Here is a 23,072-nt window from a genome sequence, read left to right on the forward strand (position 1 = left end):
AATTCTGATGCTAATTGCACTGGTTTCTTAACTGCCAGGTAGTAATTTGTTGTAGTAATTACTAATCAGCCTTATATTGTGACATTTATATTGTATATATACAGTATAGTGTGACATTTATATTGTATATATACAGTATAGTGTGCCATTTATATTGTATATATACAGTATAGTGTGCCATTTATATTGTATATATACAGTATAGTGTGACATTTATATTGTATATATACAGTACAGTGTGATATTTATATTGTATATATACAGTACTGTGTGACATTTATATTGTATATATACAGTACAGTGTGACATTTATATTGTATATATACAGTATAGTGTGACATTTATATTGTATAAATACAGTACTGTGTGACATTTATATTGTATATATACAGTATAGTGTGACATTTATAGTGTATATATACAGTATAGTGTGACATTTATATTGTATATATACAGTATAGTGTGACATTTATAGTGTATATATACAGTACTGTGTGACATTTATATTGTATATATACAGTATAGTGTGACATTTATATTGTATATATACAGTATAGTGTGACATTTATAGTGTATATATACAGTATAGTGTGACATTTATATTGTATAAATACAGTACTGTGTGACATTTATATTGTATATATACATTATAGTGTGACATTTATCAAGTACAGGTACTGTTTTATTATTACAGAGAAAAGGGAATCATTTAACCATGAAATAAACCCAATAGGGCTGTTCTGCCCCCAATAAGGGGTAATTATATCTTAGTTGGGATCAAGTACAGGTACTGTTTTATTATTACAGAGAAAAGGGAATCATTTAACCATGAAATAAACCCAATAGGGCTGTTCTGCCCCAATAAGGGGTAATTATATCTTAGTTGGGATCAAGTACAGGTACTGTTTTATTATTACAGAGAAAAGGGAATCATTTAACCATTAAATAAACCCAATAGGGCTGTTCTGCCCCCAATAAGGGGTAATTATATCTTAGTTGGGATCAAGTATAGGTACTGTTTTATTATTACAGAGAAAAGGGAATCATTTAACCATGAAATAAACCCAATAGGGCTGTTCTGCCCCCAATAAGGGGTAATTATATCTTAGTTGGGATCAAGTATAGGTACTGTTTTATTATTACAGAGAAAAGGGAATCATTTAACCATTAAATAAACCCAATAGGGCTGTTCTGCCCCCAATAAGGGGCTTTAAATTTTGCTGACAGGCACTGCCGGACGCGATAGACAAAAGGCGCCTGCATACCTGATCGTAAAAGCACAGTACTAATTGGCCATGGGTTCGGGCTTGAGGATTCCCCCCGCGTAATCCCATTGGTCGGCGGAGTTGTCAATCACCGCCCCTAAATTTTGGTGCTCTTTCCTACGAAAACCCTGTGAGAGGCGGGTTGTTTGTGAGACTTTGGCGGCCATTTCACGAGATCGTGACCTCACGGCGGCCATCTTGTGACTCTCACTTGAATAGGAAGGACGCATGGTGTAAGAGCTCCGGCTTGATAGAGTGTAAAACGGCTGCTTACGCTTAAAAGCTCTAACATCGATACCGCATCTCGGTTACCCTGCTTATCTCTGCGGCTGCAGAGAATACAAACCAGGACCGAGGCTTTATACCTTCCGGAACCAGGATCCGCGGCTGCGACCTGGGGCCCCGAGAAGGGCATAGGACTGTGAGTACCCCACGGCTGTGGGACCACTACCTTATACAGATTTCCCGACCGATTGTTGGAACCACCGGATAACCGGCAGTTACCTATAGTTCCCCCTGGTGTAACCCAGTATACGCGGCTGCGTTCTGGGCCGGATCTCATTGCGGGAATCACTACTCCTATATACTGCGGCTGCAGAAGGAGTTTTATGCCGAACAGTGGCCAGTATATTACTAATATGGCTGAAATCACTGACAACGTGAAAATAAAACAGGAGGCCACAGACAGCGCAATCTCCATGCAATGTCCTAGTTCCCAGCACCGGTATGTGTGGCTGGGCACTTTCGGCCAAAAGAGTGGGGAAGAAGGGGAGACCTGGCTAGTACCTTACAGCGGCTGCTGTAATGAGGAATTTAAGCAGGCCCTGGGAGATGTGCAAGCCAGATGCCCTGGCTGCAACAACACCTGTTGGGTTGGGCCTACAGTGAGAGTAGAGTCCCCATCATTATGCAAAGAGGGCGCCTCACCAGTTGCCAGCCCACCACCACCACCTGCCACGCCAACCCCCAGTGCAGGCCCGGTCAGACCTGCCACCCCACCAATAGCGGAATCTTCTGGGGATGCCCTACTGTCACCTACCAGCAGTGACAATGAGCAAGGGGCACCTCCTTCAGTGGCCAAATCAGAAGCCATTTGGCCTTACAATAGGGCAGTGCTGTCCAACTTCTGCGGTGCCGAGGGCCGGAATTTCTCTAGCATACATGGTGGAGGGCCGCTAATGGAAGCCAGTTTTGACCACTCCTCTTTTTGAAACCACACCCACTCCAAACCACACCTATTTTATCACAATGGTGGTAGCACAGCAAAATCCCAAATGCTTGGTCCTTACTGTGGGGATATCAACCGTCATTCATTTGTGAAAGAATTATGTCATATTAAGATATACCCTTAAATTCCATATGCCTCCTCCTCCCCTGTGGATAGCACAGCAACCCAGCACATAATTACACACCTTAGGGACCATTTAATGGCTATTTCCAACTGCTAACAAACTCCCACAACAAACCCCTGCCAGGATCACCTCCCACAAGCAGCATAGGGCAAGCAGAGTATGGCACACACAGGCAGCGCTCTGCCTGTCCTATGCTGTCTGTGTGTGCCATGCTCTGCCTGTCCTACCCTGCCTGTGTGTGCCATACTCTGCCTGCCCTACCCTGCCTGTGTGTGCCATACTCTGCCTGCCCTACCCTGCCTGTGTGTACCATACTCTCCCTGCCCTATACTGCCTATGTGCGCCATACTCTGCCTACCCCATGCTCCCTGTGTGTGCCATACTCTGCCTACCCTATGCTCCCTGTGTGTGCCATACACACACAGGTAGCATAGTCCAGGCAATACCTGCATAAGTACCTACAGTACCTATGTCTGAGGTGTGAACAGGTAAACAATGGGGGTGATTAGTGCCTGAGCCTGAGGTGTGAACACTGCAGGGGTTGAACAATGCAGGTATTAAAAGGTGTGAACAACACAGGGGATTACATATTTAAACAATACAGCCTGATTACAGCCTGAATCTGAGGTGTGAACCATGCAGGGGGGCAGTTAATCTCAGTACTGATACCATTTAAAGCTTACACAAAGGTAAGCCATCAAAGCAGCCAGACAGGTGGGGGGCCACACAGAGGGGGGTCGCGGGCCGCCAGTTGGACAGCACTGCAATAGGGCCACAAGGGACACTGAGCTATCACAGAAAATGGAGCCCCTAAGTTTTTGCACCGGCAGAGGGAGGGCAAGATCTTTAACCCCAGAGCGGGCTAGTGCTGCCTCATCCTCAGGGTCCAGGATACCAGTAGACTACCCTGGACAACGCCGCCGTGCCAAGCCAGATTGGCCCAATATGGTATTTGGGGGCACTGCTGAGACTGTCCCACAGAGAGAGGAGAGACCTGCACCTCTAAGGCCACCTCAGAGTAGACCAGAAGGTGCCATTGTTTTGCCAAATACTCCACCACCTCACTACACCTTCAGCAAAGAAGAAACATGCTGGGTGGCTCCAGGCCGTGCAGATCCTGAGAAGTATAGGGTTGTGTCACGTGTCCAGAGACTGATTAACAACAAGGTGTATGAACTTTGGCAGTTCTACATGCCTTACGCCCCAGAGTGGGTTTATGATGAGGTGGAGAAGCACTTAGATGAGTGGCTGTATGGCGAGATATCCAGACGCTAGAAGCTTGGATTTGGGGGGCTGCTTGCTAAAACCCCAGAGAAACTACATCAGGATGTTGACTATCTGGCTAACATCGCCCGGGAGTGGTGGTTTGGTCGCACAATACTAAAACACAGAGTGAGATCCTGTGGAAAGTATGAGAAGGATAAGAACTTTGCACTACTCTCGGACCTCCCCAGTGGAGGCAAGATAGATAAGCCCCATCCTGCATATTATGTCTCCTACGAGGTGACGAAAGCAAAGTTCGACAGGAACATGCACTAAAACCCCATGCCGGTTTGGGTACCCTTCACTGATGGGATTTTCCCCCGGGTGGGAGGTGGGTTTGGTTACCTTAAAAGAAAAGGGCAACACCCACCATATTTGGGCACATACCCGTTGGACTCCCGAAGTTTGAGACTAAGTATGTGACCCTTTTTCTTCTTCAGTTACCCCAGAGTGGGTTTGTTATGTTTTGGAAGCCTCAACCCTGAGGACTGTAAAGTTATAAGTTGGGTGAACAACCAAAAAGACTGCTGCGCCCCATCCCACTACAACTTCTATTTTCATCTACCTCACCGAGAGTAGGAACCCATTGCCTAATCCACACCTACGGAGTGCATGTCGGGAGATTCATGAACACTGGGTTAGGGTGGAAGGCCTGGACTTAATAAAGTTGATGGGTGGGGATGTATTACAGTTTAAATTGTGCCCAATAACAATTTCTTTACAGCCAAGCATGTGCCTGGGGACCCCTGAATGAAGGCAGGATCGTCCCCATGTGTAAGTGTACCTGTTATATCCCTGTTGCAGGTTACAGGTGGTATATCCAGGATACCTAAGTGTGTGCCTGAGCACCCCTGTTTAGTGGTCAGGGAGGTGACTCAAGGTTCTCCAAGTATTGTGCATGTTATACCTCTGTTGCAGAGCCAGAAGGTATCTCAAGGATCTTTATAAGTAAGTGCCTGAGTGATCCATAGTGACACTCATGTATTGTAAATGGTTTACAGAAACGTAACTAGTAACGAAACAGTTAATATTTTCTGTGCCTTAAAATTTTCATTTTCAGCTATCCAATGTACCGGATACTCCTCAGGAGAGGATATCAGAAGTGGATGTATGGGTACTGTATTTTTGCACTAAATCAATGCACTACTGTTATTGCTTGAAAAGTGTACTTAATGTTATTTACCATTGCCGGGTCGGAATGGATTCTTCCCCCGGGTGAATGTAGGGACCCATAGGGTTAAGCTCCCTATGGTGTTATCCCCTATCTTTATCTAAATCTGTGTTGTTATAGGGCAGAGCCCTCTGCACTCAGATTACAGTTATTAGGCTACCCCCTATAGGTTTAGCCCGGGTTGACCACTCCCCTTGGCAGACTATATAGTGTCTGGCACAAGGAAGTGTCTCCCTCTTTTGGCTGCATGCTGTGTTCTGGACAGATCCCAACTGAGCCTGGACCAGAACATAGGCCCAGAAGCCATTTGTACCCTAGGGGACCACCTACCCTAGTGCTAAGTCGGGGACAGGGCCCCGTGAACGAGGTAAAGCCAGCACAGTCAGTTTATTTATAGCACCCTCTAGGAGTGGTGAGCATAGATAGCTTATTTAGTAAGGGCAGCACTAGCCCCATCAAAGGAGACTGTAAGGGTTTAGTCTAACCCAGGCTTTGTATGCCTTGCTGTAGGGACCACAGTTAAGACGCAGGATTCAGGCAGTTCCTTACCCTGAATCATAGTTGGCTGGAGGGGATCCGTTCCAGTAAAGGGCATCCATTCCTGGCATACAGCTAATACTCTGCATATCCTATCAAGTGGGTTGTACTGTTCCTAAAGGGGTCACATCTGCTGTTATTCTCTGTGACCATCCACTGCTGTGTCTGTGAGTATAATCCCTGCTGCACTACTACACTGTGCCTTTGTCCAAATAAACTTGTAATATAGTTAACTATAAAGAATCCTCTGGCGTCCATTATTCTCTATTTGCACTACACACCTCAGCTAGTTGTAGTTCAACTACACCCTCGCTCCCTCTAATTCTCCCATATAGCGGAGGCTCACTCCTTTGTATTAAGTGTCGCATGTAACCCATGCTCTCCTTTATACTACTAGCCTGGATTTGTCCTTAAATAGGCCAAATAGGTGTTACATATATCTTAGTTGGGATCAAGTACAGGTACTGTTTTATTATTACAGAGAAAAGGGAATCATTTAACCATGAAATAAACCCAATAGGGCAGTTCTACCCCCAATAAGGGGTAATTATATCTTAGTTGGGATCAAGTACAGGTACTGTTTTATTATTACAGAGAAAAGGGAATCATTTAACCATGAAATAAACCCAATAGGGCTGTTCTGCCCCCAATAAGGGGTAATTATATCTTAGTTGGGATCAAGTACAGGTACTGTTTTATTATTACAGAGAAAAGGGAATCATTTAACCATGAAATAAACCCAATAGGGTTGTTCTGCCCCCAATAAGGGGTAATTATATCTTAGTTGGGATCAAGTACAGGTACTGTTTTATTATTACAGAGAAAAGGGAATCATTTAACCATGAAATAAACCCAATAGGGCTGTTCTGCCCCCAATAAGGGGTAATTATATCTTAGTTGGGATCAAGTACAGGTACTGTTTTATTATTACAGAGAAAAGGGAATCATTTAACCATTAAATAAACCCAATAGGACTGTTCTGCCCCAATAAGGGGTAATTATATCTTAGTTGGGATCAAGTACAGGTACTGTTTTATTATTACAGAGAAAAGGGAATCATTTAACCATTAAATAAACCCAATAGGGCTGTTCTGCCCCCAATAAGGGGTAATTATATCTTAGTTGGGATCAAGTACAGGTACTGTTTTATTATTACAGAGAAAAGGGAATCATTTAACCATGAAATAAACCCAATAGGGCTGTTCTGTCCCAATAAGGGGTAATTATATCTTAGTTGGGATCAAGTACAGGTACTGTTTTATTATTACAGAGGAAAAGGAAATAATTTTTAAAAATTAGAATTATTTGCTTATAATGGAGTCTATGGGAGATGGCCTTTCTGTAATTTGGAGCTTTCTGGATAACAGGTTTCCGGATAATGGATCCCATACCAGTTACTCTTTTTTATGGCATAATTGCATACAACAACAGCGTTCAATTTTGTGAGACTATAAATGAGCCCTGCTGAGCCTTCTATGGGAATTTAATTTTAGAGATATACTGTAATATTATAATGCACTGGTGCCTCCCCCATCAGAGAGCTTTATTGCTATGTCAGTACATTCAGTCCCTTCCTTGTGTTATTTCCTACTGACCCAACTCTTTCTGTTGGTTGGTGTATAGGCGCTTTTGCTGCTGGGAACTAACATATAAACCTCTATAGTGTATTAGAGATAATAGACATACCCTGCTTGGAAGGATTGAGGGAAACTGTTTCAGTGAATACTTTTCATAGTTGTAGAGTGTGAGTTGCTTGGTGCTATCAGCTGAGTGAGTGTATTATTATCTATAAAATAATAATGAGCAACATTTTTCGCCAGGCATGGATTGCAGCGAATGGATTCTGCATTTCGCCATTGGTGGATTTTTTTGCCCGAAACGCCCACAAAAATTCCCAGTGAAAAACATTTCGCAAGTGAGGAAAAAGTCACAGTTGCATCAAAAAAGTTGCAAACAAGTTGCGCTTGCTTCAAATACATTGCGGTTGCGCCAGAAAATTGGCGGTTGTGTCAAAAGAGTTTCGCAGTTTCCCAAATCCTCAACACTTATACTGTTTATAGCCTATTGATAATGAATGTATGTATATATATCTTTATTTATAAAGTGCTACTTATGTACGCAGCGCTGTACAGTTGAATACATTAATACAAACAGGGGGTTAGTAAGATAATAATAGATAAATACAAAGTATAACAATAAATACAGATAAATACAAGATAAATACAGTTGCAATAAGTTAAGAGTCAAAGACACAAGAGGATGGAGGTCCCTGCCCCGTAGAGCTTACAATCTATATGGTGATAATATTATGTGGCCATATTGGCCTTAATTTTTAGCTTAGTGAACACTATGATTGGTTAAAACAGCAGCACTGCAATCACCAATCTTAATGATCTTTGCCATTCCCTGGAAAAATATACTGACACTGATATTATTATTATTATTATTAGTGATGAGCGAATCTGTTCCGTTTCGCTTCGCCGCAAAATTAGCGAATCTTTCAAAAGATCCGGGAAATGGTGAAAAATTTGCGAAACGGCGAAGTTGTGGGTCGCAACTATTCTTTTGTCGCCCACGGCTATTATTTTGTTTCCTGCAGCTATTATTTCATCGCGGGGCTATTCTTTTGACGCGGCGACTATTCTTTTTTGACGCCAGCGTCAATTTTTGGACGTGCGGTGAATTTTTACATGCCGAATTTTTTCATCCGTTTCGCGAAACAATCCGCCAATGGCAAAATGCGGAAATTCGCCGCGAATCCATGCCTGGCTAAACATTTCGCCCATCACTAATTATTATTAATAACAACATGTATTAATATAGCAGTCCAAAATTATCCACAGGGAACACTGCAATCAAGTGTTATATAATAGCTCTCCACACAGAGGTATGGGGTCGCCACCTCCAAAATAATGGATCAAAATGTAAAAGGAATCCACCGGAGAGCTCACGTCTGTGCAAACAAGTGTGAACTTTATTAGAGATGCATAGCACTACATGTTTCGGACCACATGGGCCCTTCCTCTGGTGCAGTTTACAGCTGAGTGTATGGCCTTATAAACCCACTAACCCATAACCCCCACAGGATCATGTGACTCTCAGTACCAGCTTCAATCTATTATTATTGTTATTATTAATAATAACATGTATTTATAGCCCCAACATATTCCACAGTGCTGTACAATAAGACATAGCTTATTAAACATCTCCCTTACTGTAAAATGTGTTCTGGTCAAAATACAGACCATCTGCATGTGGGAAGACGTTGGCTTGTTTGGTCAAGAACTGGTTAATTAGCCCATTATTATGTGCCCATGTGGGATTACAACTTCGAACAATCTCCCCTCACAACCAAGTCTGTGTGTAATAATTTAAGAAGAAAAGCTCACACAGATATTGGTTACAAACAACCCCATAGTGATATCACTGTCTCTTTATAGTTCAATTTTCAATGTGTGGCTCCGTGCTCCCACTCTGATAGCTGCCATTGGGGTCTGAAATAGAAAGAATGTCTATTTATTCTTCATGATAATGATCTTTGGAACAAGAAACACCCAACAGTAAGTGCAAACTACTCTTTGCAGGTTTTAGCAGCTCCATAATTGTGTCGTCACTATCTCCAATAATCATGGCTTCCCATAAAGCAGCAGCCATTTAATTATAGTTAGGCTAATGTTACATGGAGCGAGTTAGTCACCTGCGGAAAGCCAAACTGTTGCATAGGCCTTTCAACTGGTGACTCCTTTATCATTACTCACTCTGTGTAACATTAGCCTTAAACTGGCTTAATACAAAAAGGTGAGGATGGATTTTGCGGCTGCGTTATTACATGGAAGTGTTGTTTGCACGCTATGAAATATGTTTATCTAGTTATAACATGGGCCAATAGATTGCCCAAGGCGATATTTCGTACCAGAGCGCCCACCCCCTTCCACATGCCACTGGCAACTTTCACTCATAAACTGCATCATCTTCCCAAAATATAACCCCGCTTGGTGATGTACTTCCACTGAATAAGTTCTGACTGCAGTACTGACTAGGGGTAGGTAGGCAGGCAGAAGAGGTATGTACCTAGCTCCCCCTCTCCCACAGTGGCACCCTAGGCATGTGCCTTTTCTGCCCACCCCTGGCTGTGGCCCTGAGATAAGAACTGAAAACAATAATGTTTGCTTTTATTAACTATAAATAGAGTTAAATAGACACTGAGTTTAAGATCCCCTGGTGCCCAAGTTGCTTATGAGACTGTGTGACCTGCCTATGTCTCTGACCTGCCTATGCCTCTGACCTGCCTATGCCTCTGACCTGCCTATGCCTCTGACCTGCCTATGTCTCTGACCTGCCTATGTCTCTGACCTGCCTATGCCTCTGACCTGCCTATGTCTCTGACCTGCCTATGCCACTGACCTGCCTATGCCTCTGACCTGCCTATGTCTCTGACCTGCCTATGTCTCTGACCTGCCTATGCCTCTGACCTGCCTATGTCTCTGACCTGCCTATGCCTCTGACCTGCCTATGTCTCTGACCTGCCTATGCCTCTGACCTGCCTATGTCTCTGACCTGCCTATGTCTCTGACCTGCCTATGCCTCTGACCTGCCTATGCCTCTGACCTGCCTATGTCTCTGACCTGCCTATGTCTCTGACCTGCCTATGTCTCTGACCTGCCAATACCTCTGACCTGCCTATACCTCTGACCTGCCTATGCCTCTGACCTGCCTATGTCTCTGACCTGCCTATGCCTCTGACCTGCCTATGTCTCTGACCTGCCTATACCTCTGATCTGCCTATGCCTCTGACCTGCCTATGCCTCTGACCTGGCTAAGTCTCTGACCTGCCTATGTCTCTGACCTGCCTATGCCTCTGACCTGCCTATACCTCTGACCTGCCTATGCCTCTGATCTGCCTATACCTCTGACCTGCCTATGCCTCTGACCTGCCTATACCTCTGACCTGCCTATGCCTCTGACCTGCCTATGCATCTGACCTGCCTATGCCTCTGACCTGGCTAAGTCTCTGACCTGCCTATGTCTCTGACCTGCCTATGCCTGTGACCTACCTATGTCTCTGACCTGTCACTAAACTGCCTATGTCTCTGACCTGCCTATGTCTCTGACCTGCCTATGTCTCTGACCTGCCTATGTCTCTAACCTGTCTCTGACCTTCCTATGTCTCTGACCTATGTCTGACCTGCCTATGCCTGTGACCTACCTATGCCTCTGACCCGTCACTAAACTGCCTATGCCTCTGACCTGCCTATGTCTCTGACCTGCCTATGTCCCTGACCTGCCTATGCCTCTGACCTGCATATGTCTCTGACCTGCCTATGCCTCTGACCTGCCTATGTCTCTGACCTGCCTATGTCTCTGACCTGCCTATGCCTCTGACCTGCCTATGCCTCTGACCTGCCTATGCCTCTGACCTGCCTATGCCTCTGACCTGCCTATGCCTCTGACCTGCCTATGCCTCTGACCTGCCTATGTCTCTGACCTGCCTATGCCTCTGACCTGCCTATGTCTCTGACCTGCCTATGTCTCTGACCTGTCACTAAACTGCCTATGTCTCTGACCTGCCTATGCCTCTGACCTGCCTATGCCTCTGACCTGCCTATGTCTCTGACCTGCCTATGTCTCTGACCTGCCTATGCCTCTGACCTGCCTATGTCTCTGACTTGCCTATGTCTCTGACCTGCCTATGCCTCTGACCTGCCTATGTCTCTGACCTGCCTATGTCTCTGACCTGCCTATGCCTCTGACCTGCCTATGTCTCTGACCTGTCACTAAACTGCCTATGTCTCTGACCTGCCTATGCCTCTGACCTGCCTATGCCTCTGACCTGCCTATGCCTCTGACCTGCCTATGTCTCTGACCTGCCTATGTCTCTGACTTGCCTATGCCTCTGACCTGCCTATGCCTCTGACCTGCCTATGTCTCTGACCTGCCTATGTCTCTGACCTGCCTATGCCTCTGACCTGCCTATGTCTCTGACCTGTCACTAAACTGCCTATGTCTCTGACCTGCCTATGCCTCTGACCTGCCTATGCCTCTGACCTGCCTATGTCTCTGACCTGCCTATGTCTCTGACCTGCCTATGCCTCTGACCTGCCTATGTCTCTGACCTGCCTATGTCTCTGACCTGCCTATGTCTCTGACCTGCCTATGTCTCTGACCTGCCTATGCCTCTAACCTGCCTATGCCTCTGACCTGCCTATGTCTCTGACCTATCTCTGACCTGCCTATGCCGCTGACCTGTCTCTGACCTGTCACTGACCTGCCTATGTCTCTGACCTGTTGCTGACCTGCCTATGCCCGTGACCTGTTGCTGACCTGCCTATGTCTCTGACCTGTTGCTGACCTGCCTATGCCCGTGACCTGTTGCTGACCTGCCTATGTCTCTGACCTGTTGCTGACCTGCCAATGTCTCTGATCTGTCTCTTCCTGTGACCTGTCTCCGACGTGTCTCTGACCTACCCAAGTGTAACTATATGCTGCACCATTAGAGTGACTTTCTGGCGAAAATTGAGTTTTATATTCAATATATAAATATTTTAAGATGAAAAACATACCTTTTTTTCCCTTTTTGAATAGAAATAGCCCCAGGCCAATCATTAGGAGCAGTGCCCCACAGATGGGGATGATGATGTACAAAATGCTCCTATTGTTGTATTCTGTGTATTGGGAATGAAAAAGAGTGAATGGTGTAAAAAAAAGTTTTATACAAAGATAATCTCTTTATAATGTACTTAAGGGCAGATTTATTAAAATGTGAGATTAAAGTCACCCACTTTCTATTCATTCCTATGGGATCTTTAGAAGTGTATTTATTAATGGGTGAAAGTTAGAGTTCTCCATTTGATAAATTAGTTTCTAAAAATCCTATAGGAATGAATAAAAAGTGGGTGATTTTTTTGTGTGGTGATTTCCGGGGAGGCCCTTTTATCAACATTATCATTTTAGTGCTTTTAAAGGTTTACGCCAAGTAATTTATTAAAACAACCTTTTCTAAAAAGCACAAATGAAAAAGCCCATGAAAGGATCCTCGAAAACCAGAAATCTGCATTTTCATGTGATTACTAGCAGAAAAAAACAAACAAAAAATGATACAATTTGTCAGTTCAGTTTTTTCCCCTTTTTTTGTTTAATAAACTGCATAAAATAGTAAAATCCACGATTTTTAACACTTAGAAATATGATTTGTTAAAAATAAAAAAAATACGACCTTTAGTAAACTGCCCCTTTGTTCATTTTTTTCCAATTAATAGGGCAGAAGGTATTGATATTAGGAATATAGGCATGGGATCCCTTATCTGGAAACCTGTTATCCAGAAACCTTCAAATAATTCAAGTTTTAAAAAGTGATTTCTCTTTTCTCTGTAATAATAAAACAGTACCTGTACTTGATCCCAACTAAGATATAATTACCCCTTATTGGGGCAGAACAGCCCTATTGGGTTTATTTCATGGTTAAATGATTCCCTTTTCTCTGTAATAATAAAACAGTACCTGTACTTGATCCCAACTAAGATATAATTACCCCTTATTGGGGCAGAACAGCCCTATTGGGTTTATTTCATGGTTAAATGATTCCCTTTTCTCTGTAATAATAAAACAGTACCTGTACTTGATCCCAACTAAGATATAATTACCCCTTATTGGGGGCAGAACAGCCCTATTGGGTTTATTTAATGGTTAAATGATTCCCTTTTCTCTGTAATAATAAAACAGTACCTGTACTTGATCCCAACTAACATATAATTACCCCTTATTGGGGGCAGAACAGCCCTATTGGGTTTATTTAATGGTTAAATGATTCCCTTTTCTCTGTAATAATAAAACTGTACCTGTACTTGATCCCAACTAAGATATAATTACCCCTTATTGGGGCAGAACAGCCCTATTGGGTTTATTTCATGGTTAAATGATTCCCCTTTCTCTGTAATAATAAAACAGTACCTGTACTTGATCCCAACTAAGATATAATTACCCCTTATTGGGGGCAGAACAGTCCTATTGGGTTTATTTAATGGTTAAATGATTCCCTTTTCTCTGTAATAATAAAACTGTACCTGTACTTGATCCCAACTAAGATATAATTACCCCTTATTGGGGCAGAACAGCCCTATTGGGTTTATTTCATGGTTAAATGATTCCCTTTTCTCTGTAATAATAAAACAGTACCTGTACTTGATCCCAACTAAGATATAATTACCCCTTATTGGGGGCAGAACAGCCCTATTGGGTTTATTTCATGGTTAAATGATTCCCTTTTCTCTGTAATAATAAAACAGTACCTGTACTTGATCCCAACTAACATATAATTACCCCTTATTGGGGCAGAACAACCCTATTGGGTTTATTTAATTGTTAAATGATTCCCTTTTCTCTGTAATAATAAAACAGTACAGATATGGGACCCATTATACAGAATGCTCGGGACCTGGGGTTTTCTGGATAAGGTCTTTCTGTAATTTTTGTAATTTACTTCGTCTACTAAACAATCATTTCAAAATTGAATAAACCCAATCAATCAATCCCTTAGTTGTGTATGAATGTTCAGATAAGCCCCATCTGATCTCCTTGCTCATACCAGTGTTTTAACCCCCTAGGGTCTCACATGGTACCTCCATTATGTGGTTTGTGGGTGTAGTTATTTACCCTTTATTAAAAATCTATATATCTTGTTGGCAATGGCCCTTTAGGAACCTTCACAATACCAAAGAGATGGAATGGATGTATTTGGCAGTGACAAGGATATTCAATAGGAGCAACATGACCGCAACATGGATAGCAACTAGGCTTATTCTCAATCTGTAACCTATATTTAGGGATCATGCCCACTAGGTACACCATATACTAACAGTTTAGTGTAATGTACCCCTCTAATAGCCAGTTTTAAGCAACACCATAGCTATATTATATCAAGCACAAGGGACACTTCCTCTGCTAGATTCTTATTATGTCAAATGGCCATAAAGACACTCACCAAAGGGAACAACCAGTGCCTTCTCCAAGCTGCTGTGATCTACATGGCAGGAGTAAGTGGCGCCCCCCTCTGGTGTTACCCCCACACTGACTCTGATCTGATAGGTGCCATCAGGGTTTGGCAGGATCTGTGCTGCCTCCTCTGAGTGAATCTCATCTCTCCCATTCTTTATCCACTTCACTTCCACATCTCGGGGGTAGAACCCATACACCCGGCAGTGCAGCTCTGCGCCACTCTCTGACTCTGAGATGGAAACCTTCACTTTGGGGGGAACTGGGATAAAAAGCAAGAAAAAAAAGTTGTGAAATGTAAATAATTTAAAAAAGTCACTAAAAACATCAATGAAAGTGAAGATTGTTGCCACGATTTAAAATTCTAAATATAAAAATGTTCTGCTTACCTTTACAATTCATAACATCACAAATGTTTCTCTGTGGGTGCCTGGGGTTCCCCCAGACCTGTGTCTCCCCTAAACAAGAGACGTCCTTACCTCTAGGCTTTATTTTTTAGACTAGAGTGGCTTTAGTACCTGAATAGGTAGTTAAGGATTATCTTCTCCCTCTGAAAATTCGAATTCAGAGTTATAATAAGTTATCCAGCCACTTTTCTTTCTTTCTTGTTTAAAACTGATTTTTTCTCTAAAAAATTATTTTTTCTTTTAGATGATTTTTAGTGTGATTTTCTAAATCATTGGATACAGAATCTGTTTTGATATTCCCGCACAGAAAAGAGATAGAGAGAGAGTCAGCCACATTGTCCACTCAATAACACTGGAATGATGGGGGGGTAAAAGAAATATGGCAACTTCCAACTACATTTGCACTTTACACAGAGCAACTGTGGTCATGGACCCCCAATATGTCTCAGGCAAATACACCTTTATGCCATTTCCCCTTGAATAGCCTTAACATTAGTCTGTTTTCTCACCTAATTTCTCCAGGTCACTTGCTAACGCATTGAGATACTTCGAAAAACGATAAGTGCAGAGGTTTTTCAGGTAAATCTTTTCCCTCTTGGCATAATCTTCATTCCAAATCTGGGCGACCACTTGAGCCTCTGGTGTTGTAGGGATAAAAGTTTCCATCTGATAATCATAGGCTATCAGCTCCTTCCCATCAAATGCCACCTCCTGATATGCACTAATGGTTCCATCTTCATGCATCTCACAGGCAGATTTAGTCTGGTAAACATGAATGGCATCCTTACCTGCAACACAGATGTACTGACTCATAAATACTCAATGTAATAATTACTGTATGTTCAGTTGAAAACCCCACAGACTGTTCTTTGACTTTGGCTGATTCTTCCGCTTCTTCTTATTCTTAGCGCCCCCCATTTTCTAAACGCTACTCCTCCTACAGTTTTAGGGGTACAACACCCAAACTCCCCACACTTCTTCGCCCTATAGCGGAGCAGGTTGCTTGTGCTTTTTTAAGCGATCCCGCCCCCCGTCTGTTTGTGGCGCCGCTCTGAACCCCCCAATTTTCCCATTGACTTTGACAGGGAGGATATTCAAACTGCTGCCGCACTTACAGCTTTGAGGCTACAGCCCCCAAACTTGGGGGTCAGCCTGAATGAAAATAGGATAATTGTTGGATGCTCAGAAGTGGGTGGAGCTGTGAACAGCCAATCAGTCAATCAATCCAACCTGCTGCCAGTCTCACAGTAATAACACCGGGGTCCCCAAGCTTTGCAGAGTTAGGCACCAGGTAACTGCAATTTAAGGTTAGAAAAAGTGGGTGGAGCCACAACAGCCAATCAGATTTTACCTTTTGACTTTCAATAGGGAAATCCAACCTGCTGCCAGTCTCACAGTAATAACACCGGGGTCTCCAAACTTTTCGCAGTTGGTCACTAGGGGACTGCAGTTATGAAAAAGTGGGCGAAGACACCAACAGCCAATCAGATTTCACCTACTGAATTTTATTGGTTTGATGCCAGGGTTCCCAAACTTTGCACAGTCAGTCACTGGGTGACTACGTACTCAAGGTTAGAAACAGCCACCAAAAGCCAATCACATTTCTTTCATTGTTTTCAGTGGGGAAATTTTTAACTGCTGCCATTCTCACATATTTAATGTCAGGGTCCCCAAACTTTGCACAATTTGTCATTGGGTGACAAGTTTAGAAAAACGGGCAGGATCAACAACAGCCAATCAGACTTCACCTATTACATTTTTTTGGTTTAAATTTAAAATGCTGCCTTTCTCACACTATTTATGTCAGGGTCCCCAAACTTTGCACAGTCACTGGCTGACTACATATTCAGGGTTAGAACAAGTGGATGGAGCCAACAGCCAATTCATTTCCACCCATTAAATTTCATTGGTTTATATTTAAACTGATGCCTTTATTTAAGTATTAATTCCAGGGTTGTTAAAGTTTCCAGAGTTAGCCACTGGGTATTTGCAGTTCAAAGTTAGAAAAAAGTGGGCGGAGCCACCAACAGTCAAACACATTTGCAAAGTTGGTCACTGGGGGACTGCAGTTCAAAAATTGGAAAGTGGGTTGGGCCACTAACAGCCAATCAGATTTCATCCATTGAATTTTATTGGTTTAAATTTAAAATGCTGTCATTCTCACACTATTTATGCCAGAGTGCCACTGTTTGTCACTGGGTGTCTCTGACTCAAGGCCAAAATAGTGGGCATGACCACCAACCACCAATCACAATTTACCTATTGACTTTTATTGGTTTAAATTTAAACTGCTGCCATTCTTTAACTATTAATCCCAGGGTCCCTAAACTTTGCAGAGTTAGTCACTGGGTAACTGCAGTTCCAGGTTAGAAAAAGTGGGTGGAGCCACCTACCGCCAATCAGATGTCACTTGTTTACTTTCAGTGGGGAAATCCAACCTGATGCCATTCTCACAGTATTAACACCAGGGTCCCCAAAATTTGCACAGTGGTTTTTACTATATAACTGTGGCCCAAGGTGTAATTCCAATTCTGTAACAAGATATAGGCTTCTAAATAACAGATCAGATTTCATTCAGTTTCAACCCAACATGAAGTTTGTTCTCAAACTTCTCTTTCTAGTTCCATTGTAATATTGTGTACCAGAAACAGATAAAGTAATAAAAGGCAGATGGTTTGTACAGCTCTAGTAAATCATAGCAGCCAATCATATCTTTTCTTTCAGTCGACCAGTTAAAGCTGCCTTATAAATTGGCTGTTATAAGATAAAAGACCAGTAGTAAACTTTGCTCTTTTTATTACAAAAATTGGCCAGATGTTGATCGGACAGGTTTGATTTTTCATCGGATTGGGGACCGCACCAGCTCATTCCTATTCCTATTCCAATGCGATCATTTTGCAACCTCACCAAACGAGCAAATCTTACTGCATAAGGCCATCTTTAGTTAGAAAACAAAACAAAAGATCTGATTGGTTGCTATGGGCAACATCATTGGTGATGTTGGCTTACACACTGTAATAAATATGCCCCTATATATCTTATCTTTGAAATATATTTATGCAGTCTGATGTCTATTCTTTCTGTTATTATTGATAAGAAAATAATGAAAAAGGAACAAGATGATACGTCGCTGGCACACACTGTAGCTCACACTCACCGGACGTCTTGTTATAAAGATGAGTTAATAATTTGGTTTTCTGATTATGGGAAATCTTAAAATTGTGTGTGTAATTCTTCTGCATGGTCATGCGTTCATACAGGGTGCTCAGCGCTGGGATCCAGTACTCACAGCGATTGAACTCATTATTGTAGCGGGCGTAGCGCAGATCGTCCACATACGCCATGTGCATATAGTCCGGGAGCCCGGGGTACGGAGCTGTGAGCTTAGTTGTGTAAACCTTCAGCGTGTGGCTCCCTGCAGGGGAAACAGTATAAAACAATATAAAAGGTTAATTCTCAATATTACTCAAGTATACCCTATAATCACCCCAATTTATGTACATTTTGGTAAAGAAAAAAAAAAAGATAAGACAGTCAATATAATTATAAGACTATGGATGAATAGTAAGAAATGATTTAGGGTGAAGAAGACATGGAGCGTCATTTTTTAATGAGCGTCATTTTCTTTGCTGCTCGACTTTGCCGCGCAGTGAATTTTTCTGCAACAAAGTTGTGCTTATTTTGTGAAACAATCCGCCAATGGATCCATCAACCCATGCCTGCCAAAAAAAATCACTAATGCAATAGGGTAAAAGATTACATCTTGTATTAATGGTTTTAGGGCAGTGAAATTTGGAAAATATCCATGTTGGTTGGGTGCTTTAAATGGTTGGCCCTGTGCAGCCAATGAAAAACCTTGTACGTGTCTGAGTTTTTTTTTTTAAATCTTTATTAATGCCGTTATTAAATGGGGGGATGGTACTGAAATAAGAAAAAGGGGAAGGGGCTAATGCAGATACAGTGAGGAACATAAGTATTTGATTTTGCAAGTTCTCCCACTTAGAAATCATGGAGGGGTCTGAAATTCACACTGTAGGTGCATTCCCACTGTGAGAGACAGCATTTAAAAATGCTGTCTCTCACAGCATTTAAATGCTGTCTCTCACAGTGGGAATGCACCTACAGTGTGAATTTCAGACCCCTCCATGATTTCTAAGTGGGAGAACTTGCAAAATCGCAGGGTGTTCAAATACTTATGTTCCTCACTGTATATATCCAAAACAAAACCTGCAGTTTCACATTGTGCCACATCAAGATAAACTTTTGCAGTTCTTAGGAGAGCTGCATGGTTTCTCTTTCTATGGGTTAAGGAAATATATATATATATATATACAGTGGAGGAAATAATTATTTGACCCCTCACTGATTTTGTAAGTTTGTCCAATGACAAAGAAATTAAAAGTCTCAGAACAGTATCATTTCAATGGTAGGTTTATTTTAACAGTGGCAGATAGCACATCAAAAGGAAAATCGAAAAAATAACTTTAAATAAAAGATAGCAACTGATTTGCATTTCATTGAGTGAAATAAGTTTTTGAACCCTCTAACAAAAAAAGACTTAATACTTAGTGGAAAAACCCTTGTTTGCAAGCACAGAGGTCAAACGTTTCTTGTAATTGATGACCAAGTTTGCGCACATTTTAGGAGGAATGTTGGTCCACTCCTCTTTGCAGATCATCTCTAAATCCCTAAGGTTTCGAGGCTGTCTCTGTGCAACTCTGAGCTTGAGCTCCCTCCATAGGTTTTCTATTGGATTAAGGTCCGGAGACTGACTAGGCCACTCCATGACCTTAATGTGCTTCTTCTTGAGCCACTCCTTTGTTGCCTTTGCTGTATGTTTTGGGTCATTGTCGTGCTGGAACACCCATCCACGACCCATTTTCAGTTTCCTGGCAGAGGGAAGGAGGTTGTCGTTCAGGATTTCACGATACATGGCTCCGTCCATTTTCCCGTTAATGCGAATAAGTTGTCCTGTGCCCTTAGCAGAAAAACACCCCCAAAGCAAAATGTTTCCACCCCCATACTTGATGGTGGGGACGGTGTTTTGGGGGTCATAGGCAGCATTTTTCTTCCTCCAAACACAGCCAGTTGAGTTAATGCCAAAGAGCTCTATTTTGGTCTCATCAGACCACAGCACCTTCTCCCAGTCACTCACAGAATCATTCAGGTGTTCATTGGCAAACTTCAGACGGGCCTGCACATGTGCCTTCTTGAGCAGGGGGACCTTGCGAGCCCTGCAGGATTTTAATCCATTGCGGTGTAATGTGTTTCCAATGGTTTTCTTGGTGACTGTGGTCCCTGCTAATTTGAGGTCATTAACTAACTCCTCCCGTGTAGTTCTAGGATGCTTTTTCACCTTTCTCAGAATCATTGACACCCCACGAGGTGAGATCTTGCGTGGAGCCCCAGAGCGAGGTCGATTGATGGTCATTTTGTGCTCCTTCTATTTTCGAACAATCGCACCAACAGTTGTCACCTTCTCTCCCAGCTTCTTGCTAATGGTTTTGTAGCCCATTCCAGCCTTGTGCAGGTCTACAATTTTGTCTCTGACATCCTTGGACAGCTCTTTGGTCTTTTCCATGTTGGAGAGTTTGGAGTCTGCTTGATTGATTGATTCTGTGGACAGGTGTCTTTTATACAGGTGACTAGTTAAGACAGGTGTCCTTAATGAGGTTGACTAATTGAGTAGAAGTGTCTAACCACTCTGTGGGAGCCAGAACTCTTAATGGTTGGTAGGGGTTCAAAAACTTATTTCACTCAATGAAATGCAAATCAGTTGCTATCTTTTATTTAAAGTTATTTTTTCGATTTTCCTTTTGATGTGCTATCTGCCACTGTTAAAATAAACCTACCATTGAAATGATACTGTTCTGAGACTTTTCATTTCTTTGTCATTGGACAAACTTACAAAATCAGTGAGGGGTCAAATAATTATTTCCTCCACTGTATATAAATGTATAGGTTTAATTTCTGAAATAAAGTGTAGAAAGTCTAGGTTCCTAAACTCCTTAGGCATGATGGTGGCTGTGTTTGTGTCCAAAGCCTGTCATGGTGTAGGTACAGTACCAGTATAGTGCAGTACAGTTTTACAGTACAGTTTTATATTATTAGTTTTATATCATTATTATTCCCCCTTTATATCGCACAGACATGTTACACAGGGCTTTACAGTTCTTGTTTGTTATCCTTAGATTCTCTTAGGGTCACTTACCAATATGTTTTTCAAAACCAGAGTACCTGCAAGAAACCCACGCAGACACGGGGAGCACATACAGACTCCTTGCAGATAGTGCCTAGGTCAGATTCAAACTCAAGACCTTAGTGAATAAATACTGTAGGTAAGGGCCACTATTAGTGATGGGCGCAAAGTTTCGCCAGGCATGGATTCGCGGCGAATTTCCGCATTTCGCCATTGGCGGATTGTTTCGCGAAACGGATGAAAAATTTCGCCGCAGAAAAATTCACCGCATGTCCAAAAATTGTCGCCGGCTTCAAAAAAGAATAGTCGCGTGCGACAAAATAATAGCCGCGTGACAAAACAATAGCCGCGCGACAAAATAATAGCCGTGGGCGATGAAATAATAGCCGCGTACGACGAAACAATAGCCGTGCGACAAAACAATATCCGCAGGCGACGAAACAATAGCTGCGCGACAAAAAAATAGCCGCGGGCGACGAAACAATAGCCGTGCAACAAAACAATAGCCGCGGGCGACGAAACAATAGCCGCGCGACAAAATAATAGCCGCGGGCGACGAAACAATAGCCGCGCGACAAAATAATAATAGCCGCGGGCGACATTTTTTTTTGTCGCACAACATTTTCGCCGTTTCGCGAATTTTTCGCCATTTCGCGGATCTTTTGAAAGATTCGCTAATTTTTCGGCGAAGCAAAACGGAACAGATTCGCTCATCACTAGCCACTATCCGACCAAGTATCTGTGTTACAGATGATTTAGTAAGTGTGCACCACATAGCCCATTACACCCTCCACTAACTACATCTGTGAGGGCCCCAACTGTGAGCAGGATCCAAATATATTTCTTGCCAGACCCTGGGGTATTTGGGAGCTTTCTGTTAATGATACATTTTCTACTTAGCCCAGGCAGGGTTGAAAAAAAAGAAAAACAAATCAATCAATTGTAACATTCTCCCCTTGGACAAACCGGCAATGACCTCGCTTGCCGTACCTCCTTACACTCAGAAACAGTACAACACTTTACAGGGTTCTCCACAGCAGTCTCCCTTTGACTCAACCCCTCATCTCCTTCGGTGGATTCACTCTTGGATATGGAAGGCTCATAGTAGGACTTCTGTACTGTTGGGCCTTTCTAAGTCTTACAGTTCTGGGCCTGATGACCCATCACATGGCACTTGTAACATTTCCCTTGGAATTTCTTACGCCGCGGCGTACTTTACATGGCGCAGACTGGACCTCACCCTCATCAGGAACAGGGCAGTTTGGCTGTATGTGGCCTATTCTCCCACACCGGTAGCACTTTGGGGGTTTCCTCATCTCAGTTGGGGTTTTGGCTCTCTCAGACATTTGAGCTTTAAACTCTTCCAACTCTTTGCAAAGTTTCATATTTCCTCCAGCAGTTTTGCATCAGCAGGGGACTTCTCTGCATGCCCTTGGGTGTAACTCCTCTTCACCCTCACATAGGCATCAGCCTCCTCCCGCTGAACTCTCTCCATCAGAGCAACATAGCCAGGGGTTAGTGTATCCTGGTAGGGAGCTCTAATTGTCATGGCAACAAGGTCACTATTCAAAGTCCCTCTCCTCATTTGGCGAATTCTCAGGGAATCCATTTCAGAGCTTTGGATTACCCCACGACTCACCAGCAGTCCCAGGCCTTGCTCCAACCGCACCAGATAGGCAGACAGGGCTTCCTTCTCTTTCTGGAAGGTAGAGTGGAAGTGATGGAGCATCTCTGTAGTAGTCGCTACAGGGCCAAACGTCACCTCTAGGACTTCAATCAGGTCGCCTGAAGTAGCATCAGGGTGACTAACTAGGTAGGAATTCACCACATCCACAGCAGGGCAGCGAAGACTCTCAAGGATCTTCCTCCTCATGGTCGCCTCAGGGCCGG

The 23,072-nt window shown here is 43.0% G+C and overlaps 1 protein-coding gene across 2 annotated transcripts in view; it reads right to left on the reverse strand.

The window, feature by feature from the left end:
* Nucleotides 1-23,072, reverse strand: part of LOC113455423 (major histocompatibility complex class I-related gene protein-like) — a 73,981-nt gene that overhangs the window by 44,517 nt on the left and 6,392 nt on the right. Inside the window, exons 2-6 of one of the 2 annotated variants that reach the window (XM_002940060.4) lie at nucleotides 18,141-18,398; nucleotides 15,493-15,771; nucleotides 14,566-14,838; nucleotides 12,149-12,250; nucleotides 8,541-9,082 (exon numbers count right to left, since the gene is read on the reverse strand). In XM_002940060.4, coding sequence (XP_002940106.1) covers nucleotides 9,030-9,082; nucleotides 12,149-12,250; nucleotides 14,566-14,838; nucleotides 15,493-15,771; nucleotides 18,141-18,398 — 965 coding nt within the window. In that variant the 3' untranslated portion in view covers nucleotides 8,541-9,029. Of the gene's footprint in view, nucleotides 1-8,540; nucleotides 9,083-12,148; nucleotides 12,251-14,565; nucleotides 14,839-15,492; nucleotides 15,772-18,140; nucleotides 18,399-23,072 lie in introns of those variants that run through there. The other variant, XM_031890278.1, reaches the window with a different exon arrangement.

This window comes from Xenopus tropicalis, chromosome 8, assembly GCF_000004195.4.
Source record: "Xenopus tropicalis strain Nigerian chromosome 8, UCB_Xtro_10.0, whole genome shotgun sequence".
NCBI lineage: Eukaryota > Metazoa > Chordata > Amphibia > Anura > Pipidae > Xenopus > Xenopus tropicalis.